At 44.0% G+C, this 26033-nt stretch overlaps 1 protein-coding gene across 1 annotated transcript in view; it reads right to left on the reverse strand.

The window, feature by feature from the left end:
* The window catches only part of cdon (cell adhesion associated, oncogene regulated), a 32087-nt gene extending 6320 nt beyond the window's left edge, over positions 1-25767 (reverse strand). The window contains 14 exon segments of the mRNA XM_018665574.2: positions 360-465; positions 1591-1772; positions 2067-2270; positions 2925-3041; positions 4819-4993; positions 5486-5677; positions 5679-5749; positions 8975-9244; positions 9334-9624; positions 9720-9863; positions 10162-10308; positions 10822-11100; positions 11976-12114; positions 25249-25767. Of these exon segments, the coding sequence (XP_018521090.1) occupies positions 360-465; positions 1591-1772; positions 2067-2270; positions 2925-3041; positions 4819-4993; positions 5486-5677; positions 5679-5749; positions 8975-9244; positions 9334-9624; positions 9720-9863; positions 10162-10308; positions 10822-11100; positions 11976-12048 (2251 nt within the window). The 5' untranslated portion in view covers positions 12049-12114; positions 25249-25767.
* Positions 25768-26033: the final 266 nt, after the last annotated feature.

The raw sequence follows: 26033 nt of genomic DNA on the forward strand, positions 1-26033 counted from the left end.
GTACCAGGCTCCACTGTTAGCATTCCACCCAGCAACCTGAGCCCCTCTCCTCTGGCTGGGCTCATATTTCAGCTCTGGCCCATTAGTTGGCAACCATTTATTAAAAACAGATTTCAGAAAGCCCTGCTGCCCAGGGACAGCACTCTCTATAAATCAAACAGCAGAAATGCCCCTCTTCACTATACCCCACTCTTAGCGCTGAGTATCCATTACCCCTCCAGCTCCCAGTTTATCTGCACAGCATGAGCTTAACGTCCGGAACCGGATGAAGCTGTCGACAAACACTCTACACCAGCTACACACTCAATTTTCAGTGAAATCACAGACACACAAACATTAAAATTTGCATTTCCACTTACCTTCGACCACATCCCTTTTGTAGTCACTGTCATTGTCGCTGTCTGTGGGCCGGTAGTAAATGTAGAAACCTTGGATTGGAGTGTTGTTGTTACTCGAGGGACTATACTGGATGGGGATGGAAAAAAGATTACGTTAGACTGCAGCAATCTAGTGGGCAATTATTATACAAAGAGAGGAAATTTTCCAGCAACTAATGGCAGGGCTTGTTATCAGCAGATGTACAGGACTGCAAGCAAGATCGTGATTGCACTGTCTGTCTGAAGTTCAGGAAATAATGAGACTGTCTGAGGTTAAGTAAATGCGGGGAACTATCTGCATCCATCTGCGGCTGAAACTGTTGTAGGGAGGAGAAACAGCTTTGAAGAATGCAGAATAAAAATGCAGAGGGACAGGGCCTCTTAATCTCTGTTAGAGCAGAGCTCTAATCAGCACAGCCGCTCAATTAAAGGTCTGATTGAGTCTCAGCAGTCAGAGAACCACCAGCAGCTCAATCACAGGTGAGCCAGCTACAAAACACACTACATATAGCAAAGGTTACCAAATTATTCTGCCACTGGCTGGTCTTATATATATATACTATATATTTATATATTAATACTATATTTAATACTCAAGTTTTAAGACAGTTGTGCCTTTCCATTTTAGGCTACTTCATACTTTTACTCCAGACCTGCAAACTCAACTTAACATTGGGCTTGAGTCGGATTTAAGTTGGACAGGATAGCTACATGATGCAACTTACTTGAGACTTGAAAGCAAAAAGAAAAGTCTCAAATTTTGACCTTGTAAAAACCCAGAGCAGTGTCAGCACAATCACACAGGTTTTTAAAAAGCCGGACTGCTTTATTTAAAGGTAAATGCCAGTGAATGCACCTGAATCCTAGCAGTAATCCCTCAATGCACAGGTAAACTGTGTATGCACAACTATGGTAAGTACAATAGGACAAATTTGCATCAAGACATTTTGGGTTTGCTTTTTGTTTTCGCTTCCAAAATTTTTTTTTTTTTAAAAACTGCATAGTTGTGTTATTGCCCTGTCTGACTTCTGTTTAGCAACAGTGCTTGTTTCCCCTGATCTCAGCAATTAACTTGGTCAGTAAAACGGCCAAAAGTTCCAAAAATAAAATCACAAATAAAGCCATGAAAAACAGACTTATCCCTCAAGAAAAGGATCTATAAACTTCTCCCTCCGCTAGTCTTAAGTATAGTGCACGTCAGTGGTGTACTCACAGTCCAGCGCAGCATGATCTGCGTGTCACTGATGGCGTCTGTAGATGAGATGTGGGGTCCAACCACGGGGCGGTCAGCCATACGTGGGCTGGCTTGTGGCACATGATACTGCTTTGACGGAGTGCTGGGGGGGCTCTCTCCATACATGTTCATGGCTACAACACGAAACTTGTAGGTGGAGCCTGAGAAAGGGATAAAATGAGAAATCATAAGCTAAAGTTGAGAGGTGCTGAGGTGTAAACTAATCCTTGCTGCTTTGCTCATGTCTGATCAAAAATCTAGAAAAATAAAGTTAAGACAGGTAAGTCACCAGATGATCATCTTAGATCTGTGATTTTTTCAGGTGGTTTTTTTTGTTTTGTTTTGTTTTGTTTTTTGTACTAGGCAAAGGATCAAGAAGCCCTTATCTGGGCAGAGGAATCATATCATGCTTCACTGGACTGTAGAGAAAAGTTTTGAACCATGTGAAATCTCACCAGGCTCCAGGTTGCGAACTTCCACAGACAGTTTAAGAGGTGAGATATTATCGGCAGCCACAACCCACTCCGCGCTGCGGCCGCGTCTGTACTCAACACGGAAAGCCGTGACCGGAAAGCCACCGTTCGCTCTGGGGATCCAGGTGACATACACTGAACTTTCAGTTGCCATGGAGATGGTGGGGCGGTCGGGGGCCTCGGGTACTGGGACAAAAAGGAACAAACTTTGAGTCGTGCAGACTTCTGTGGGTCCGATTTAAAACACACAGAGAGCAACAAGAACTGGCAACAGTCATCGCAGCATCCCATCTCATGTGAGGATGGAACGAGTTCACAGGGAGAGAAAAAAGGACGAGAACGCACATCACAGTGAAATGGCATGCCATGGATGAATGTGTACTTACTGCCTGGGCTCTTAGCCACAAAGTTAGAGAGGGCAGGAGAGAGTAAGAGAGAGAGAAACGAGGGTTAGTGAAAAGACTAATGTGAGTTTCAGCAAAATAGGCTTGCTTTTTAAAACATGCACAAACACACAGATACACACACACACATAGACACACAGATCTGACCCTGAAGCTGTGTGAAATCTCACAGCTTTCTGCTTACAGCATCCTTCATCCAAAGAGCCATTACAGAATGTCAACTATCATTTCACTGTTTTCACTCAAAGAAACAAAACAGACCACATCTAAACATTAAGCTTGGATATCTATTCAACATTGTCTGGTCATGAACTCGACAAGAACTAGCCCCATTTATTCCTCAGACACATCCCACAGTCAACATCTGTACACAGTCCAGCAGCTGCAGCAGCCAAACAAGAGTTTGCAGACAGTCAGTGATTGTGTCCACATCTACCTCTGTCATGAATGATGACTCCAAAGTGTGTGTTGGGGGTTTTTTCCTCTGGAGCTTTGGGGGGCATGGAGACGACGGGAGGCTTGGACGGGTTCTTGTTGGAGGAGGTGCTCTTCTCTGAAAGAGGAAAAAAAAAAAAAAGCTAGGAGTAAGAAAACAAGGCCCAACAGGTTTTCAGGGCTATCAGTTCCACCAAAAGCACATGGAACAGCTCCAGATGTTGGCTCTGAAATCTAAAATTTCCTCCTGGTTTCCAGAGCTGTTCTGGTTTTATCAGGGTGAGTTTCAGGTTTCCACTTGACAGCTTTGCAGCCGCGACTTAACTATTGTAGTTGCTTGGATGAGTGTGTGATGTGAGTGAATTAAACACTTTTCAAAACAGAACTGGCACATGAAACTTCATGATAATTCTTAAGTAAGGATTAAAAACAACAATTCATACATATCTATATTTAAACAGGGGGGTATCTACCACTGAGAATACAGAGGTCATGTCCTTGTTATTGTTTCTGGGTATTTGAGGTTTTTAATGACCTTAGAAAGAGTTCTCAGTCTCCAGTTACAGACAAATTACATGTACTGGCTTTTATAGGCTGATTTTGATATTTTTTGTTTTCCTATTATTTTTTTTTTTTTTTTAATTTGACTGCTTTTAGGTAAGGTTAGTATTTCTCCACCAGAATTATATTTCTGGGTGAAAAAGGGTTTAAATGAAAAAAAGGTTTTGGAACACCCATCAAGGAGGAAGTCCCATTTTAAATAAAATATAATTGAGCAGGTAAAGAAAGGAAAAAAACATTTAGACCACAAAAAAAAAAATCACAGACCTTTCTGAGGATAAGTTAAATATTTCAAAAGGAAGGTAGTGTTGTTCTGGTGAGTTTGAAGCCACATTTGGACCTAAGAGCCTGGTTTTGGACTAGTTGGCATTTTTTTGGTCCAGGACCATTTTGTAAAAGAACCACCCTTGGGATACAATCATATCTGTGGTTTTTGGCAGTATTTTACATATTTCTGACCAGGGAAAATTTTTTCAGTCCTGCTGTGGTATAGCATTATTGTTAGCTTTTGGAACATTTGCGGTTGCTCTTATTTTTATTTGTCTCAAAAACACAAAAACCTTCATCAGTATGACTGTATTTAGAATTAAAATTGGATAATGTGCTGGAAATAGCTATTTAAAGGGATAATCTACTCTCAGATTAAGTATATAGCTGTATATGACACATTTTTAATCCTCTAGCAGTTATCTAGTGATGAAGTGAGATAACTGTGGTGCATCCACTTATCCTCAGCCCGTCTCATCATCTGCTTCTACTTCAGTTATTGATCTTTCCCAGGCTACAGAAACTGTTCACTGAGTTCATTTTGCCCAGTGCCAAAAGTTATCTTGGTTTAAAATACTTAATTGTGCCTCCTCTTCTATGAATCACAAACATAAACTGTGATTCTATGGGTTTGCTATCAGCCCAAAAAGCTACAGCTGATTCCTTTACACCCCTAACTTGAAGACGTGATGTGATTTGCATATTTTTCTGTTCTCGTGAGACTATCTATGGAGAAAAAGATGCATATTTCTGCTTCTTTTCCGATAAATTTCTTCCTGAGCGTCTGTTAAATGTTAGTGCAATATGCTGAATCCAGAAATGACCAGATGCTCTTTAACTCAGAGGAACTGACACCAAAACCTGACATTTACTGTTGATGTTTTAGGCAGCTGAACATTTTCTTCATTCTCTTGTTGGAAAGTGGTGTCTTCCAATGATCAGCTATTCCCAGTAATATGACAAAAAACACTAAACAGCCTGAGGCACACAGGAAGTGAAGTTATGCCGCTAATGACAGTTATTTTAACAGCGTTTGAGTATTGTGAGTTATGAGGGTTTGGACTGACCCTTGCCGGTGCGGAAGGTGAGCATGGCCGGCTGGCCCTCGCCTGCTGAACTTCGAGCCACCATCAGCACCTCATAGAGACTGGAGGACTCCAGCTCTGACAGCCGCAGGGTCTTCTCACTGCCAGGGACACGAACTGTATGCCAGCTCCCCACCACCACTCCCATTTCATCGACCTGACACAGACAGACACACATTCATGGCCACACACACACACAGACAAATACAAACATGAGTCAAAATGACAGAGAGAAAAACAAAATCATCTGTCGGCCTGTGATCCTCCACAGTTAAGTCTCTTTCCGAGCCTGAATAACGACAGGGAACAGCCTCAGAAACAATGCCTGGGAGATTTCTGTCACAATTTCCAACTCCGGCAAAATGGAGTCCTGCTGCCAACAAAGTCTTAACTAGTATCGCTGCAGTTTTATAGTCAGGGTGAGCTTATTACTGAAGCAAACACAGGATTTTACAGAGGAAATGACCAACCTTTCAGTCAGTCCAGACGTGGCCCTACCTTCTTTATTTAATTACATTCGCCCATTCTCAGTTGGTTTAGTAGAAAACACATCAGGGAAAGGTCAGACATTTGCACTAAAACTGATCTCTCTTTATGACAATGGCAAGAAAGAAGTGAAATGTGGCAGCATGTGTTTTTTTCCCCTCACCTTACGGTATTTGACAAAATAAGCAATGATTGGACTGCCTCCATCACGCCCTGCCCTCCACTCCAGATCGTATATATCAGGCTTGTGAGTCTGCGGCGGGCTGGTGATGATCGGTGCCTCTGGAGTAGGACGGTCACCGCTCCTATCAGCTGGCAGGTTGACTGTGTCACCCGCATCTTCATCATGGCCCTCGATCGCGTTGCATGGGATGGAGAGACGGCGAGGCCTCCGGCAGGACAACGGCAGCAGTGTCAAGCTGCGGATCTGTCAGTGAGGAAAAACTTAAATATAACTGGGGTTATACTAAAACAATCAGATCAGTCAGATACAAAATGGTTTTAATAAAGCTGGAATAATAACAAACAATGTTTATTATGTTTTCAGGATTCACCATTCTTCCTTTTTAAATAGCCTGTTCAAGCTGGCCTTTTTTGGATAAACCTCAGCTGACAAATAAAAATGTTTCAGTATTTAGAGCAAATGTCTAAACTTCACTTGACTAACGTTCTCCAAGTGTAAACATCTTCACAAAGACAATTTTTAAAGATTTGTGAATATTTTAAATATATATAGAAAAATCTGGTTTTTGTTATGTTTTGTAAAGTTTTTTTCAACAATCCTAAACAAAAAAATGGACGAATTCTTCAGTTTTTTGTATCAAAATATATTGCTACAGTCCCTAAATGTAACATATGTATCATCAATCATATATGAAAACTTCAAGCCTAATCTTTATTTTATTTTTCTGTGTAAGACAACTGTATGCACCAGTATATTTTATTTGATTATATATGCCATTTTCATAGTGAATACTTAGTTCCCTGATTAAGAACCTGGTTACTCTGAGTTTTGGACACCCATCACTGTGAAAGCACAGGGTAATAAAAGCTGAGGCAATGACACCAGTGTTACTCAGTCAGTGACTAACTGAGGTGGCCCTGCATGTCCATAGAGGACAACGAGTGCTGGAAAGTTTTACATTCGGAACAACTTTTAATCTACATAAAATAACAAGAAAAACCTGGATCTCGGCAGCACTACATAATCATGCTTTGTTTGTTTTTTTCATTAAATCTTCACCAGAGCCAGAGAAGTCCACCTGGGCAAATCATGCAAGCTGGGAGCCTTATTATGGCTGACACCGGTTTGGCAGAGGCCGAGTGGAATTTTTCACAGACGTTTTGGAGGACACTGAGCACAGCCCATGAGAGCAGGGGACCTCTCGACTCCCAGCCATACCACAGAGGTCAAAGAGTGACATAATTGAATATTAAAATCTAAACAAGTGAATAAGGAGGTTAAAGCATCGAGGGTTGCCACAGGGGTGCACTGCAAGTTCCTGGGTCCAGTTTCAGGGTGTTTTAGGTGTGTGCCAGCACCGGTTCACTTTGTAAAACAAACAGGCCCGGAGCTGGTAACACTAGACCTGATCCTGGGACTGCAGCCAGCTGCCACACATTCCACACGCCAACCATTAAAATACCGGAGAGAATCAGACCCCAGCACTACACCAAGTCCTACACACTCTCCTGCTCCTTCCCTCACTCTGCCCTCCAATACTCTCGCCTCTCCACAGCTCTGACTCATAGCTACACCACAGACGGGGGCTCCTCCTCCAACACACTCATACAAGAGGAGGCAATTAAGGCCACAGCATCCTCGAGATGGAGAGGAGTGATATATCTCCAGTAAGTACTACCACACCTGGACAGAGAAATGTTGCCAGGCCCTTCCCAGAAAAAGGTCAGTCCATTAGTGGAGAACACCTGGGAGTAAATGTGGTAGTAAATCACGAAGGATTACCAGAAGAGACAAGAGCCTCAGTTTGGACAGAGCTCAACTTATTAGAGGACAAGTCAGTGTATTTTCTTATATTCCTTAAGTGATGGCCTGGACAGAAAAATAACTCTTTCCTGATGTAGCAAGGAGGTTGCAGGACTGCAAATAATGATTATTTTCTTTTACAATTCATCTATCAGTTTTTTAATCATTTGGATTTAAAAAAAACAAGGGGAGCACAGTGTGTGTGTGTGTGTGTGTGTGTGTGTGTGTGTGTGTGTTTTGATGGGAATGACAGGGAGCAAACAGCCAATCACATGACAGAATAAGAACACCACATCTCCCTTGTGGTACATCCCACTGACTGAATGAAAGCAGGGAGTTGTCAGGGCGATGGAATCAACGATAGCAAACATAAAACCAAACATATTTCAGATTGCTCTCTGTGATGAGTTACAATAACTAGACTACACACATCAATGACACTGTTTACTTTGAATGCAAAAGGGTGATCAACAAGCTCTGGTGCCTGGTACCTTTAAAAAAAAAAAAAAAACGAACACAAACTGACCTCAGAGTGTTTACCTGTGCTGGACATGTCCTGCTTATCAGCTTCATGTTCTGTTTTTGTGTTTAAACATGGTCTGTAGCAATAGATATTAAAGCTCATTCTTCTTCCTGCGGTCTGTTGAAGTGGAGCAAATGTTTTGCAGTGAACCCTCCTGATCCTGTCTGATTTGTACTCCCTACGTACCACATGTAACTGTATTAATCACTCTCCAGATAGAGGGGCGAAGTGAGGAATGGGGCTTGGGGGAGCGCGGTGGAGGAGGGGGAGGGCTGTGATGTGTTAATAAATAAAAGGCAGTTGTGTATGATGTTGACAGCTGGGTGGTCTGGTCCTCGTCATAACCCTCCACGGCTACTCCTTACATTCCAGCGTCCGGGGGCTTATCCCCGACGGCGTGCACAAAGCTCACTCTCACGCTCAAGCTCAGTTCAAGGCTCAGGAGGAGGGCGGCCTTGGCCAAGCTTCTCCTACCAGCCTCAGAAAAACACACACACACACACACACACACACACACACACACACACATACAGAGCAAGTACTCCCTGCAGATACTGTATGTGCAGGCTCCCAGAGACCCTGCCTGGTAAGATGTTTTAACCCTTTTCTAACACTAGCAAGAACTTTTGCAACACAAAATGTGTCCTCTCTGGAACTCCACCCTTTGGTACCCACAATGTCGTCAACTCTACAAGTCTTTCAGTGTCATGACACAAACAAATGAAATGTCTTGTTGCAAACATGGGGAACTGCTGAGTTTCTCTGTTTTACATCATTGTAAACTGAATATCTTTGGAGTGTCTGTTATGGATTGCTTAGTGACAGTCTGGGAACTTGTGAGGGTCTTTTTCACTATTTCTGACATTTGATAGACTAAATGTTTTATTAAGTAAAATAAACATCAAACATTTTTGCCAAATTAATTTCAATAATGTAAGTAATTGTTATCTATGCCAAACCTATAAAACAAAGAACATCTCTTGCTCAAAAATGTCTTGGACATTTCATTACTTGTTGCCAGTCTTCTGTAAAACACTCAGTGGAGTTACACATTTATTTATTACTAATACAAGCTGATTAGAGATAGCTCCAACAATAAACCCAAATAACAAATCAGTATAAGATAAGTAATGTATATATACCTGGTTGCATCAAAAGCATTCCATATGACTGTGCCGAGCCAATCCCGTTGTCCAGCAGACACTGATACACGCCCACATCCTGTGGTCTCACATCTGTAACAACCAGTGAGGATCCAGAGATGTGAACACGGTGTGATGGGGATATGGGATCAGCATTGAACAGCCAGGTGATGTTTGGGGAGGGGTTTCCTCTGGCTACGCAGGTAAAATGAGCAGAGGAACCAGGAGAGACGAACTGGTCGCTGAGGCCCTCCATGACAGACACAGGCTCTGTGGAGAAGAGGGCCAAACATTAACCTTACCACGATCACCTGCTGCAGACCGTCCCTGTGTAACTCCCTTTCTTGTCTTTTTCTTACCAAGAACATTCACAGTGTAGTTAGCGCTGATCACAGCCCCCTGCTCGGTCTCAGCGGCGCAGGTGTAACTCCCCTCATCGCCTCTTGCCACCATAACAAAGACCAGGTTGTTGTGCTGTCTTTGGTGCAAAGGCCCTGGTGTGACCTCATTACCATTCTTAAACCATTTGGCTACAGGTGCAGGACCACCAGACATGATACACTCCAGCGTCAGTGGCTGTGACTGCTGCACCTTAACGGTCATTGGGGCAGTGGGATAAACTATCCGCACTGAGGAGGAGGCATCTAAATCTGAACATACAAATGGACCATGTGAGTAGATGATCACAGAAAATTTGCTAAAATATGCAATCCTCTGAACCTTATATTAAATTCATCAGACTTACGTTTCACTGATAGCCTGGTACCATGAGGCTGCATGACGGTTTCCCCAGTGACAGGGTTGAATGCACCACATTTATACATGCCCTGGTGCTGGACTGAAACAGAGATAATCTGAAGGTTTCCAGATGGAAGAACTAAATAGTCATCTGAAAAGAAAAAGATAAAGAAGTTTCAGTAACACAGACAACTTGCACAGTACCAAGGTAGTGTGTGCCTTACACCACCAGCAGGTGAACAATCCTGGACAAAAAAATGGATGAATTCTTCAATCGTGATTTTATTAGGCGACATTTATAAATTCTGCAAAATCGTAAAATTTTCTGGAAAATTCAACACAGAAACCTTTTATAGATGAAACAACTGAATATAAATATCTGTTTCTGTGAAGAAAAATAGCTGACAAATTGAAAGTGACTGATATTTACACACTGGCTCCATGCATACCTGTAGACTCTTCCATCCACTCCCCTCGTACTCTTAGTCTAGGACGGGCTGGGGGGATGCTGTGCGGTAGAGGACACTCTATAAGAACAGTGCTACCGTCCTGCACTGATAACGGCCGCCGCCGGCCATCTTCATATTGTGAAATTTCTGCATGGACAGAACAAAAGTTTAATTTCTTTAGTTAAACTGACTTTCAGTGCAGAATAGGAGGCATTCAATATGAGTATCAGCGCAGTCAAGAAGGAAGGCCAGCAGCGCTACTTGAGTTGAACTGTTTGTGTTGGATCACTGGGTTTGTTTATTGTTGCAGTAAGTGATTCTATTCAGCTTGATACAGTTGCAGACCAGGGTCAACCCCTTGTGTAGTGTCCAACAGCAAGCAGCATCCCAGCAGGAACATAACACACTACACAGGAAAGCCCAAGGCTCATTAAGGATACCAGTCGAGAGGCATCTGGAAGAGCGCCCGAGTAAAAACTCCTACTGCTTCCTTCCTTGCCGCCACTTAGCAGCAGGCAGCCACGGAAAGGCATTCTTTCTAAGTGTTCAACACTCACAAAATGGCCTTCCTTTTCTCAAGGCAACTTCCTCTCTTTCTTTAACCCCCTGCTTTGAAGTGACTAGAAGTAAGCACAGAAGAGTAATTCTCCGTATCCGTACCTGCTATGTCCACACGCGCGAGGCGACTGGCGATGGCCGGCCCGTGGTCTAAGTGTGCCACACACTGATAGACGCCGACATGGCTGGGCTTCAGGGAGGAGATGGTGAGGGAGCCCCCGCTGAGCTCCACACCAGGCAGAGTATCCTGGTGCAGGGGAAGGGCTCTGAAGCGCCAGGAAACCACAGCTGATGGAGGACTTACTAAGCAGTGCAGACGAGCGACAGAGCCTCGACTCTGAACCAAGGAGGCAGGTTCAGAGCTAAAAGAGGGATATTGAGCTGGTGAGGAGACAAAAGCAAAGGAAAACAGGTTCAGGATTTTCAGTCAGTGATTTTGTCCTAGATGCTTTCATATCTACTAGACAAATAAAACTAAAAACTATCTCCAAGGAATAGTGAACAGATCTTTTAAATGTACAATGCCTCAGGTTCTGAGAGATAATAGCTGCGCTGTTTTTTTTTTCATTTTTCAATTACACTTGACTTGGAGGAAGCACCAACCCTTGCCTGCTGCGACAGCCTATCAAGATAACCCTCTCTTTCCTTTCTTTAGCGTTCTAATGCATGACAGGACAAAAACCTACCCAAAAACTAGATGTTTTGAACTTAAAAGACTATTAAAAGGGTTATTACTTTAAAGTTGCAATTATTTATTTTTTGGCTACTTAGGAGCAGAAAACTGCAAAACAAGCTGAAAAACAGAGCCCTAACATATCCAGCAGATCCCAGAACAACATTAGCCTTACTTCAGAATTATTTCTATGGCCACCTGGTGAATGTAAGTTCTTTTAGCTCTGTTTTTGTCCTCAACAACTGCTGAAAAACTTTAGCTGCCGGATGATCTACTTCCAGTTTTCAGACTCTTTCACTTAAATAGCTCCTTGCTGCTATTGGAAATTGATGAGAGCGTAAGTTGCAGGCCATACAACCATGGTAAGAAGCTAAAAGGAGCTAAAAAGCAGCCATGAACTAAAAAGTTGGTGATAAATGTCACTAAGACTGATGTGTCACATTAAAGGTAGTCTTTTGCTTGATTATTAATATAAAATATCACTTAGTCGAGGTTTGAACAAATATCAATAGCAAGTGTCACTTCTTTAGGAGGGATCTCATCACTCCCATCTCATTAAGCTTTAAGTAGGACAACAACTTACATGAGCAGCTGATAAGCAATGACTGGCTGAGACACAGCACAGTGGACAGGAGGACCCTTAGGCCACTGTCCATGGTGCACTTTGACCCCTGTCAGCAGCCGTGTTGCCTGGCACGTACAACTGTGTCTGTTCAGCAAACCTGCAACACACAGAGGAGAAGAGAGACACATCAAACAAGAGCTCTGCCTGGAAACACGACAGCATGCACATGAGCAACAGAGGAAGTGAAGCAGAAATAAACAGCTAAACACGCTGAAGGGAGATTTCAGAGGCGGATTTGAGCCAGGGGGAAAAAAATCCAGTAGGTTCCAAATGAATCCTATACGACAATCCTTCTAATCTTCACGACACATCCTCTTTACACACTCCTTGATCTCCACCTCCCACCCTCTCCTCTGACCCCTCTTCTCACCCACGTCTGTGTCTCCACGGAGGCTGGAATGTCCAGCCTCTCTGCCCCCCTGCTCCTCTTTCCCACTGGTCTGCTGAGATCTCCTGCTAATGGAGTGGCTGTGGAGAGACTGTCGCCTCACTCTTAATATCACTCTCTTGTCACACTGTGTTGCTTCCTCATAGGTTCACTGTAGCCTGAAGTGCAGGCCCAGACACACACAGGGAGACAAGAGAAGAGCCAAAGTGAGAGACAGAAAAGAAGTGGAGGGCACGTAATTAGGAGCATTCCTCTATCCTTTTCAACCCGACCCCCTCCGACTGCGGCACCTCCTCCTCCTTTTTCTAAGAGTAATCCGGGCAAGCTTTGATCCCAGGTTGCTGGTTGGTAACCAGGGTTTGAGCCTGAGGCCAGGGGGACAATGGCCGTCCAGCTGTGATATTCACACTGGCGCTTCGGTGGCTCGCAGACGTTAGCGGAAGGGCCAACCGGGGCTGAAGGGTGGGTCAAATTAAAAGGATGATGTCTGGGTGGGATCAGTGAAGCTGAACAGGTTTCTAACCCTCATTCTCGAACCTTAACATTGTTTCATCTGCTCGACAATCGAGCGGGTCAATTTGTTTAGCCTCCTCTCAAGGCTGTAGTACGGCTATGTCAAGTCGGTCCCCATGGGTTACTGAACGATTATTTTCATTTCACAATTTCTTAGATTCAAAGGTGACCCCTTCGAATTGCTTTGAACAGTCTAAAATGGATTCAATCTGGACAGCAAATGTTTTCCATTTTGCTTGAGAAAATGACCTGAACAATTAATCAACTATCAATCGTTTCAGCACCAGTCGTGAGTGATGCTAGGCAGACATTTGTTCCTCTATAATCTAACCAATGAGACACAGATGCTTTATTCACGCACTCATTCTCACTCTCTTCATCTTGCCCCCTCGCTCTCTCAGGGGGCAACAGGAGAGGAGGAGGAGAGAAGAGGCAGGAAATAATAAACTCTCCCAGCTCCTGGCTCACGCCCCATTCTCACCCTGAGGTCAAAGGTCAGGGAAGAGCAGAGAGAGAGGGTGAACCAGCGGGTGTCTGGTGGCCCTGGACCAGCCCCCAGAGGTCACCTCAAGCTCTCTCTGTTTTACTCTCTCACACACACACACACACACATACACATATGCACATTTGCACAACACATTACCAAACTTCAAACACACAAAACTCTTCAAAGAAACATTTAAAACTAGTAAAAACAACCATGCTGCTTTCTCGATGGTTCAAATTTCATCTCGAGTCTGACTGAATTGCAACAACAACAACAATGTGTAATTTTGACTTTAAGACTGGACATACTACATTATGCATGTGGTATATGCTTTGCATTTCAGGCTCCAGTTTAAGTGTATGCATTCTCATTCAGACAGATCAAACCCACATCTTGCAGGCTAGCGTTTCTCCATCCCACGAGTTGCAACAGGCCCCGCACACTGCCCTCATGTCATCAGTGGAAACTATCTTTCTCTCTCTGCCGGAATAATGATATATAATTACAATAATTAACAACAGTGCTATAAAAATGCACAGCCAAGCATGGGCACATTGGCAAACTGTACAATGAGAAACCAGAGCCGATCCTGTGACTTGCACTCTCTTTATCTACCTCTCTTTCTCTCTCTCATTTTAACCATTTATTCCCTCCCAGCAGGCGTAGCAGTTGGGCACCGCAGCTCCGACTGGGTGCCCTTGTGTAAACACACACACAGCTGCCTATCTGGCCCATCGATCTGGCGCAACGAGGAAACACAGGGGCATCATTCCTGCTTCTTATCTGTTTGGCTTTCCTCTGACATCCGCCACCATGAAGCCGCCTCACTGGAGACAGACACTGTGAGGATATCTTGTATCCCTCATCACAGAGAGTCGTCCTAATGCTGGCAGCACCGGCTGCATGGAAAGGCAAGTCCTGCTTCCTCCTGAGCAGACGCCCAGACAAAAGCTGGAGTGGCCCTTTGACAAAGGGGAAGTCCCTGTCAAATGAAGTCTGATCAGCCTGAGAGCCGTCTCCTCTGGTCCACTGTTGATCTCCGGCCAGCCCACTCCCTTACTCCTCTGCTCTCTTCAAAACTCCAGACTATACAACTTAAAGGAAAAGAAAAACCTGCGTTCCAGATTTCCTCCTCCTATCCCAAATCTGATCTTGTGTTACTCTCTGTTTTTGCACTTATGTTGGAGATGCATGGCCATTCTCAAAGTGGGATGGACCAGCTATAAATTGAAGAGACATCCTGCGTACAAAACAGACTCTGCACCGTTGAAAACTGATATACAGACACAGGCACAGTTTATGAAAATAAATGAGGTTAGTGTCAGAGAGTTCAAGTGGAAAAGTTCCTATTTTTTGGGTGTGGGGGTTGACCCATGTATGCTTGGGAAATGTTTGACTGACACCTGGCTTAAGTGTGTGGAAGTGAGAAAAAACAACAGTCTTCTTCCACAGCTTGTGAGTTTTTTGATTTCTATCCGTCATGCTTCCTTCCAGAGGAATCCGTAGTAGAGATGCACTGTATGGTTGACAGGCAGCACCTTTATTTATCCATCTTGGGAGTAATACAAAACTCAGACACAGGAATAGCACCATCTATCCCCTTGTAGGACAAGAGGGATCCCTGGTGATGACACAGGAGAAAATAAACACACTGACAGGCTGCCCTCAGGGAAGGGAAAGGGGTTTGAGTTTTTTGGAGGGGGTTAGCACCTGCACTTCTTTTTAGGCCTCTTCTCTGCAGGAACTACTTAAAGCCACATCTGCCCCCATGTGGGGCTGGCCCATATCCCTGTCATATTGGGTAAACAGGGACAAAAGCAACGCGGCGGAGCATCAAAGACTTGGAGGGCAGAGGAAGAACAGGTCACAACTAGTGCTGCTGACTGAGGCAGGGGCCTGGCCTCTGCGCTTCACACCAATGTACAGCTGAATGAAAGCCAACGGCAAACACCGTGGAGCAGCTCCAACACTAATTCGATAACAGGGGCCGATTCTGACTGCTCCAACAATCAATACTAGAGTGATACAAATTCGATAAACCCAAAAGGTTTGGATGGGTGGAGAGAGAGATTGTAACAAAGTTTGAGATAAAGACTTAAAGGTTAAGGGAGCAGTGGGGTTTATGAGAACGAGCAAGTCTTTTCTGGTATGATGGTCTAATCTGACATGTGTTCTGAAGCTGATTCACATGCTATACCCCAAACCTGTCTGCACTCGCCCCACATCTCACTGACAGAGGATCTGCAGCACACACATTCCTCAGCTCCACAGACAGAGAGAGAGAGAGAGAGAGAGAGAGTCGGACACACAGAGAGAAATAGAGAAAGACACACACACACATATACACACGAGAGATGGGAGATAAATTCAAAACAAGAAGATGAGAGGCAATGGGAAAAAAATCGTACAAGAGAAACTAGAGAGAAAAGCTCTCTAGGAGAGGAGTAAAAGGAGATGGGGGTATAAAGAGGTGAAACATTCACTGTGAGGTGAAAAGTTGCCAAGCCCCAACTCATTTCTCCTCCCTCTTTATTTGGCTCGGAGATAGAGACGTACAGATAATGGCTGAGTTTGCATCCATGTCTGCCAAAACTGACTGATGATTCAGTCTAACTACATTCAGCTCGGCCCAGAAACTTGGGAAGAGCCTCCCGGGAGAAGAGACTCTAGGGGACCATTATAGGCTTCTTCTATTGGTCTGGGTGAGCCCACTGAGGCAGCCTGGGGCCACAGAGGAAACTAATGAGTGGAAACACTGGGCCTCTGGTATGGCCTAACTCTGTCTGATTAAAGACTGAGACGTTATTAAAAGTGGGACAGACTTAGAGAATGGGAGTGAGCTAAAGAAGGGGAGAGAAAGGGAGAAAAAAAAGAGAGACATGATTTGGAATTAACTAAGGGAATTAGGAGGGTAAGGAAGAGAGGTTCTTATTGTTTTCCCCTGAAAAGTAAAAAGAAAATCACATTCGAGGGGTCTAGTCGATCCATAATTCAAAATGACTGCCCTTTTCTGAACCTGACATCCTGCAGAAAGTTAATGCAAGTCTCCTCAATAAATCATTTAAACTGAGAGGGACAGCAGAAGACAAATGAGATACCTCTTCAAGGACAGTCTGCTTTTCAGGCTTTGCTGTCTCCCTGTGTGTCTGAGGGAGTACAGAGCATCAGCAGTCCAGGAGGCAAAGGGTGATAGCGGGGCCAAGAGGGTCCCAACAACTCGGCGACGCCGCAGCCCCGACGACACCGCCGTGGTGTGGGATCAGACAAGAGTAGGAATGAAAGGAGAGGCCCCGGGGATCAGACAGTCACATCCCACAAAGCCCTGTTTACCAAGGACACACATCTCCCCCCCTCTCCCCTCCATTCCGCCCTCCACCCCCACCCCCCCCAACGCCTCCATTCCCCAATGCCCGACCCTTCCAAAGTGCCAGGGCCGGGACCTGGGAGACAGTGCTAATTCTACCCCGAGGCTCGTTGGCCGAGGACACAAACAGGGAGCTGAGAGGGGAGAGAAAGGGAGGGAGGTAGAGAGATTGAGACAGAGAGAGCAAGAGAGAGACTTAGTGAGAGAGAGAGAGAGTGGGGACTGAATGGTACAGTATGTAAGACCCATCTTAATTGGAGATTGTTCTGCAATGTCTTGTTTTTCCTGGGAATCTGTGAGGGGGGAGGGACAAGAGGGTGGGGAGGTACGGTTGTTTCCCAAGGTCCTGAACAGCGGGATTAACCACAGGGGCGAAACTCAATAGCGGCCTCGGACACTGGAAACAGATCCCCGGGTATCGCCACCATACAAGTCCACCTCGAGACCTTTTGCAAAGCGCATGTAACGAACAACCCTTCCCCATTGTCGAAAGCTCTCTGGGCCCTTCCGGCTGATTTCACAGGCCTTTCAGCCCACAGAGGAACGTCTGCTCAGACGAAAAGGTAATTCTGATGGAAAGGAGGAATGCACAAGAAGGCCTTCTTGCCCGCAGGGTGTGTTATAACACTGATCTCCAACATGTGCCAAGAGTCTGATTCATCACGCCAGGCGTGAGAGGAGCTGGGATTGTGCAGCCGTGGCACCGGGGCAGAAGGAGGCCACAGATTCACATTCCTCAATATCAGCCCTGATTAGAGAGATGAGAAAGAAAACAGCATTGATGCAGGGGAGGAGAAAAATTATCTTAAGTTTGCCAAATGTCCACCTTTGCCGGGGGGTGGGGGGGGCAAGACACTATCTGTGTTTTTAAATGCTTTTGTGTAGGTTGTGAACTACATGGGCATGCAGTGATCTGATCCAGCTGCCCCCGCCCCTTCTCCCTTCAGTGCAGTCTCCCTTCCCTCCCCAACTCTCCTGGATTCCATCACTGCCCGTGTCTCTACGGCAACAAGCAGCAAAGACGCAGACAACAGTTTCTGTTCAGTCTCCTCCTGATAGATCCCTGGCTGCCAACCAAAAGCACTTTCAACATATATTAAATAATGTAATTTCAAACATGTGCAACAAAAACAAATTGGCAGGATGTCCAAATAGATACTAACAAGAAACTCTGTTTTACAAAGTCAGTATTTAAAAGCAAGCAGAAATAAAACTAAACTGGTGTTTGTCTTTGTTTGTCACTTGAGAGGCGTGAGAAAGAAAGTACACACAGAGTATTTTCACTTCTCAGAATGATAAATCGACTCTGCAAATATAATGGAGCGACGGTCATATATTCACGGGGGGGATTTACGGGACAGAAAGCCTTGCCTGCAAAGATCTCAACTCCACAGCTAGCCAGCAGAACAAAAACAAACACATGTAAAAAGGTTAAAATATAATTAGTCTTCTTCACCGATTCCACAAATCTCTTGCAAAAACCCAAACAAACAAACCAGCTCCCTTGTATGTACAAGTCTGAGGACCCAAAGATAAATATGCAGCCCCAAACAGAGGGTGTAAACGCTTTATTTAGTTTGTCTAAATGTTTATCCGTCTCGCCTTGTAACACTCCACGCTTGTTGTGCGGCAATCGAGCAAACTTGGTGGTGATACATCAACACACACATCATCTGAGTTTCCATTTCTGGCTCTCAGTCAAATCATAAAAACCTCTCCAACATGTTTAGGGTCCAAGGCTGCTCAATGCTGCCGCGCTGGAGGTGAGAAGAGCTTTTGGAAGATGACGTAGTGCCCCTATGGCGCCAAGACAAACACAACCTCATGACAACAGCAAAACATAGCAATAATACAGAACCCATGGCGTATGCTAACTCAGTGCATTCTTTTTATAGGTATGTGTGTGTTTGCTACTGTGTGAAAGCACCACAAAAGAGATGACAGTGATTTATTTTACTTGATTAAAGTAAGTCGAAACACAGGTGTGTTTCCATCTATCACGAGGCAGAAATACACTCTGCAGTATGTTGAGTATCTGCTCCATCTCAGAGGATTCGCAGAACAATGCAAAAGGCTGGACTGACCATATGTTTTATCCTTCTGACTTAAATTCCTCTGCTCACTTTGAATATCTTTTATAAATAAGGGGTTCCAGTGCTCCCTAAGGGGCCACATCTTGGAGAAGGGAAGGCCCAAAATGGCACCCATAACCACAATCCTGGAGGCAGGCAGCAGCAGTACCCACACTGCCTCACACTCTGATCTGGGAGAAAAACAGCCCTTCAAACAAGTAGCCTGTTTGTCAGCCAGAGGGGAGTGCCAGCCACTAGTTTTGCCTTAATATAGTCTTGCTGATCCTTGTGCTGGCTTTTCAACAGCGCACACATTCTGGTTCGCAAAAAAAACCCATGTCAGATGTGACTTATTGGTTCAACATTTGAAATAGAAAGCTGCGGTCGCTCACAGTTTCAAGAAGAAAAGACTGTAACTCTTGGGGCCCGCGCTGAGGCGACGGACTAGGTCGGGCATATTTAGTGGGGTCAGTCGCAGGAAGGGAAAAAGAAATGAATCTTGCAAACAGGAAGACGCTGAGGATGCAAAAAAAAAAATCCTCTAGCATGTTCTGAAATACTTTGCTGCGTGAGCTGTCAGCAAGGGTCCAGTTCAGAAGTTCAGTCCCTGAGATCTTCCCTAGGGCTGAGGAATCATTAAGAAAACTGCACAAGACAAGGCTGTGGAACAATGGGTCTCATCGTGTATTTGCTTGACAATTATGAGAAAAATTGTTGTTTTTGGAAAGAGGCGAGTATTGTGTAAAATGCCACGTCAAACCCTCCTGGGGAACTTTTTGTTCTCTCTCGTACATGTGGGTGTTTTCCAATATGTTTAAGGCGCATATATTATAGCTACACAAGCCAGAAAGCGCTCCCTCAAATGATTATGAGCATATAATAAAAGGCATCTACAGAAAGTAAGAACCTTCAAACCATAAGGCAAAAAAGACTTGCAGTGTGTTTCAAAGCAGCTCGGGACCTATTTTGCAGTCTGTCACAGTCTTTTGGTCTTTTACATCAAGTCTACTAAGATATGATGTGAGCCAACAGTACATAATTTTTTTCCCTGCAGTAAAAATCACGGTCTCCATCAACATGTGACCTTACGTGTCACACAAACCGCTCTTGACCATGTGCTGCTGAGGTATTTTCATTATCTGTAGCAGCCTGGACGTTGTGTTTTTTCTCAAAGTGCCACGTGTGTGGTATTGGTTTACATTCCCTTATCATATTGAGAACACAGACATATATATTTAGTTGGAGCCTGTATTTCAGTTACATTAACAGAAAACAAACCATCTTCGGAGAAGAAGCAGACCTCCTCGCCCTGCCTATCTCCAGCCTGTACGGCTCTGTCCCGCTGCATTTCAGTGGCTGGCTGGAACATCTGTTTCTGCTGCTCCAAAAACTGTTTGTTTGTCTTAACAATTACGCCCCGATGTTTCTCATTTCATTTCTCAAATCTCTCGAAAGTCATTATCCAGTTTCAGGTCCTTCAAGGTTCTGAATTTTTAGAAACTCAATACGACCATCTGTTGAAAGCTGGTGTATACATCAGGATACAGTCAGCTCACCTTTGACATTTCAGAGAAGTTGTACCGGAGGAAGCATGCAGCCTATCTGTAACCTCCTGGAGTAACATGCTTGCATAGTACAGCGAGTCAGCGCCGGGCTGTTTGGATCATCTGTCAGAGTCGGGGGGTGGCGGGTGGACACAGAAGAAGTGGGGAGGGGGTTTCACAGAGAGACATATGCGCTGTGTAGTTAAAGTAATGACAGTGTGAGCACGAAGCAGATAAGAAGTGCTACTAATGACAGCTTCATGTAAACAGGCATGACACCTACAGCTACTGCATTTGCCTTCAAGGCTACTTCAACAGACCTTCAATTTACCCAGTTCCACTCACAGCTTGTCCCTAGAATAAATTTAGGGAGGGAAACTGAGGGTGGAAAGTAAAGTCTTTTTTTGTTAGCAGTGCAGCTGCAGGGTGCACTCACCAACCCAGCAGTCACAAGAACTCAAACTCTTTCTCTGACCTGCCCATCTTTCCCATCGACCCCCTGCTCATGGCTGCTGGGTGTTGTCAATCAGCACCCCCTGGCTCCTTGAACATGGGGGCTGTTTGGCAAGCTGCCCAAAACTCCCCTCTGTCCATCTAATGGAGCCTGAGCTCTGCGTCTGTCCTTGACGAATGGGAGCTGAAGCTCACGGAGTAAAGGCCAGCGTAAGAAAATGGCAAGAGCGCTGCAGTATGACTCAATCCCTGAGCAATGAGAGTAAAAGGAGGGCTATGTGTCAAGAGTTCATAACAAGCCAGGTTTTAGTTTGGGAATAGTTGCTTGGAGGGTCAAATGGCAACTATACAACAGTCCACTAAATTCTACTTTATTATACTAAGAAGCTGAAATGGATTAGCCATCAGAGATTTAGAAAATGAGTAAGACTTAATTCCAGCGGTCAAAATATTGTGAGAATGATGAAAAAATAAGGTGGCTGCTTGAAATTCAGATTTTTCTCCCATTTTACGACTCTCAGAACATTTCTCTCGGCCAAAGGTTGATCTTAAGGAGCAATAATATGACAGATCACGGCGCGAAACCAAATAAACAACCACACCACACTGTGATTTAGGTTTTAAATTCACTTCCATTCGCTTAAGGTCAGGGCTGAGGTTTGCTGCCCGGCCTCAAATGTGTATGGCCTAGAAAGCAGGAGAATGTGGGAGGTGCCCAAAATATACTTTAGTCACCCATTCAGACACACCCTCTCCCACCACACTCACCTCAGATAGACATTCATCCACTTATCCATCTCTGACATCCTCTAGACCAAGGGCTGCAGCTGACATTTTTATTTGACAATAGTTTTTTTTTTTTTTCATAATCTGATTATGATTAGTGGAAATCACTCTTTCTGAGCCCAAAGTGACATCTAAAAACTGTTTTGTCCAAATTGTTCTGTCAAAAACCCAAAGCTATTTAATTAACAATTACATAAAACTGAGAAAAATAGTATATACACATGTCTAAGAAGTTGGTACCAGTGATTGTTGGGCACTTTTGCAGGAAAAATGACTTAAATTTTGTAGCACAGCAGCTTTGTTGCCAGTTAATCGGCTAATCGGCTAATTGTATATAACCTCACTTCCTGGTTTTGCCTTCATCCAACAATCATTTGTCATTGTTGGGGTGTATGTGGTTGTGTGATTAGAATACTGCATCAGAAAAATCAAGAGAGCCATTATGAGAGCAGGGGCTGGTATCATTACACATGCTTACATTCAAATTGCCCACTTAACATAGTTCTCCTACAGAAACATGTGTTTATCATTAGCGATCACCCTAATGGCTCAAACATTATTCGAACTCGCTTAATGGCATAGTTTGTGCTTTGTTCGGGTCTGCCCGATAAGAGCCGGGCCGTTAATGGTTTATTAATTTCCCTACGAGTCACAAAAACACAAAAATGACTCTGAGGCTGTGTTGTTGTCTGGTTCAATCACATTCCCAATACATAGTTACTGTTGGGGAAAATCCCACACATTAGCAACATGGTCAGTATAAAAATACACCACGAGTCTTATTGTTCAGCTTAAAATCATGGAGCTATTGGTAATGTGGCTTGGATTTCCAGGTCTATTTTGTTGTTAAAAAAAAGAGTCATGTTTTCATTTTCCATTAAAAAAAGAGGCTTGATATAGATAGCATGATGCCATTTTAAACTATTTCCAGCATGCAACAAAGGACAACTGACAGCAAAAGCATCTTTCTACCATTAGACACATCTGTAGACATCATATTTGGGTTGTCAGTCATTCAAAATACATCTAATAATAATAATAATCTTTCTACAGACTCAGTGTTAAACCAACTTACAGGGAGAAAACCCAGTGATGAAGAGGCAGAGAGACCAGTTTCTCCACAGGCTGACGGGAATGCAGTGCAGCCACAGAACACATTGTGGTTAGAGCGAGGGAGAAAGGTATTAAAGGAAATCATGGAGTGAATTAAGTTAAAATGAGGCAGGATGAAGGAAAGTGGCCACAAAAAGAAACACTACAACACCTTACTAAAAAAAAAAAACCCACTGGACTAGACTCAGTATCAAAACCTGATAGAGGATCTCTCCTTTAAAGTGAACGCCGTCAGTGTCCAAGCTCAAACACAAAGAGCAAATCTCTCCCTGCCCCTGTCAAAAGCTCACCCAATATTGGGGAGCACTGAAAGGATTTGAAAGCCATCGGAAGTGTCTTCTTGTCCCCCATGGATGCAACAATGCATGAGCAACTGTTTGAACTTGAAAGTGTTTTATCTGAGAGCAGCCATGTGTGTCCCACTGACTGGATGTCATGCATTTGAGAGGGATTCGGGACTTTGTTCTCAATAACTTTTAAGTGTGCAGTTTTCTAAGAGTTGCCCCTATGTAACAAAAGTCGCTGTGAAGCTCTGATGATAGGGGTGAGCAGCAGACAGAGGAAATGACTTGACGGGGAAAAAAGTGACGAACTTGTCTCCGCAGTCACATCATTACCATCACTTTTACTCCGTCATCCATTTTATTTCTGCTCTGAAATGCACTTGCAAAAACCTCACCTACAGTTATCTTACAGTCCTCAACATTTATGTTGCATCTTAAATTTTTATCAGCATTACATATGTGTATCATGTATGTTGCAAATTAATGTTGTTTGGCAACAAATGACAAGACTAACTTCACTTATTTGTATTAAAATTTAAAAAAAAAAAAAACAGTTTTAATGATGTGGATTAATCTTATAGTTTCCCAAAAAGTTTGACTAAGGCTATATATTTTACAGTGTCATCCTCAAAGTTCCTGAAATGCAGCGGAGCAGAACACAACACACCAAGACGAGTAGGATAAGCTCATGCACACAACTGCACACTCAGTCCTGAGCTGTTAGCAGTGACTTTGTTTGACAAATAAACTTTTTTTCTTAATTTGAAAACATTTTCCACATCAAGAGGAAGAGTGAGGCACCAGAGAAACATGTGAAGTTGACATAAGCACAAAGCGCAAGCTGTTTGATGATCTCGATCAGGCAACAGTCACACCTCAGCTTCTTTTCTGCTGGCAGAGTTTTTAAAGATTCCCCTTTGCCTCTAGTGTTTTTACCATTTGAGTAGGTAATCATTTATCCAAAATGGGGAAAAAAAAGTTTTAAAAAAACACTTTCTCAATCAGTAAACAACATCACCTTCATTCAAGCAGGCAGGAACAGTTACTGTTGTTTGCTTTGCACAGTGATTTGTACACTTGCCAAATTTTAGAGCTATACTAACACGGATCTACCAAACCAACATTTATGACACCCTCGGGGAATTCATCTAAAACAATAAAGACTCTCTGTCTTTGGAGAGTGAGAGAGAGAGAGAAAAAAAATCTTCAAATATTAGTCTAAGCCACCATGTTCCTGCACAGTGGTAAATGTGGCAGAAAGTTGGCTCTTAAGGTGGACCCATATTAAAAAAAAGTATTACTTTAGAACAAAGTCATGCTTCACATATCCAAGCCCATTTTCACCTTTTATGACTGTGACACCAATGTGTCAACCCAGGGACATATTTGCCATTTCTAAAAATGTTCTTTCATCTTTCAAAGCAGAAAGGCAGCCCGCAGGCCATCTGTTTTCAACTGGGATGTTCAAGTGTCGCTGCTGTCCAGAGCTGTTTACCAAACAAATATTTAGGCATTTTTCTTGGATTTCATTCACCTCACAGCCAACAGAGCTGAGCTGTGTCAGAATACAGATAATTGCTGAATAATAATAACGTGGTTTTGGAGGGTTTTGATGCATTTTGGCAAAAAATAAAAAAATAAATAAAATAAAATAAAAAGCATGGTTTTATGCTGCTCAGTCTTATATGAGGATTTTTTTTTTCTGTCTGCAGATTTTAATCTAACAAAGATGAATTCTGACGTCAACAGTTGTAAACTATAGTAGAACATCAGACACTTCATCCAAACTAGAGTAGAAAAATCACTTATCAAGTGTCACTGTAATGAGGTCTAATGCACGTCTTGTAGTGAATGTAACGTAGGCTATAAATGTAATTATGTAGAGATGGAGTAGTTATAGTCTATAAACTGGACAGTTCATTCATGGATACACACACATAATATTAATTTCCGTACACGGGTGCCCCCGTTTAACAGACTGCCACACCGCTGGTCTCCGCTTTCACCACAAAGTTAAGAAAGCACGGAAATGTTTGAGAAACAGATACACCGGCGCTCTGAAACTCTCCCCTTTACCGTCACCTCTTTTTGGTTTGTTTTTTCCAGAGAAGCCCAGCTGGCCTGGTGCGCATACCGAGAGCCTCCCCCAGCCCTTCTCCCAGCCAGCCAGCCAGGCAGCCAGCCGGCCCGGGACTTCCCTTTCTGTCTCCCCTCCGTCCGTCCTTACCTCTCGTGCAGGAGGACAGAAGCTGAGAGCCGTCCGGTGAGTTAGCAGCAAGACGCATTCTTCTGGTGGCAAATCCGTACGGGGCCCTCCATTAGACACGGGCTAAAAGTGCGAGACGACGGGAGAAACATGAAAACAGCCGGAGGTGGAGGGGGGAGAAGAGAGTTTTCAGACCCGCAGAGCAGCGCAGGCTTCGGACTCAAGGTGCGTCAACTCTCCTGGTCTAAACTCGAGCTGAGGTGGTGGAGAGTTTTTCTCCTACGAAGTTTCGCAGTCCGTGTGTTTGGATAAAAGCGTTACGTCCCGGCTTGGTCCGCTCACACACACTATCTGTCTGTCTGTCTGTCTAACCCGTTATTGTAACTTCTCCCTCGTTTCTCGGTCTCCGTCTCTACCGCTGCTTCTTCTACACACGCGTCTTTGAAGCCAGTGTCGAATTGCTCAGCAAATCATGGCAGCGGCGAGGCTGGTCGTCAAACCAGGAATGTCCCAGCCCCACAGCTCAATACGGCTCCTGGAGAGGGGAGGGAGGGAAGGAGGGAGAGAGGTGAGGGGGGGGTGGTGTTACCCATATAGACTGTGCATTAACAAGTTGTACGATCTAACGAGAAAAAAAACTTCCTCCTTCCTCCTCTGCGCACACTTACCTGTGAAGCTACAATAATCAGGATGTGAAGGTAAACCCACCTGAACATTTACACCGCAGTAAGGGCTTTAATGACGGCTAATCACTGCTGTTAATGATAATAATAGTATTTTCTTACTTCGATTTACCACATTAGAAT

This window comes from Lates calcarifer, linkage group LG21 (assembly GCF_001640805.2).
Source record: "Lates calcarifer isolate ASB-BC8 linkage group LG21, TLL_Latcal_v3, whole genome shotgun sequence".
NCBI lineage: Eukaryota > Metazoa > Chordata > Actinopteri > Centropomidae > Lates > Lates calcarifer.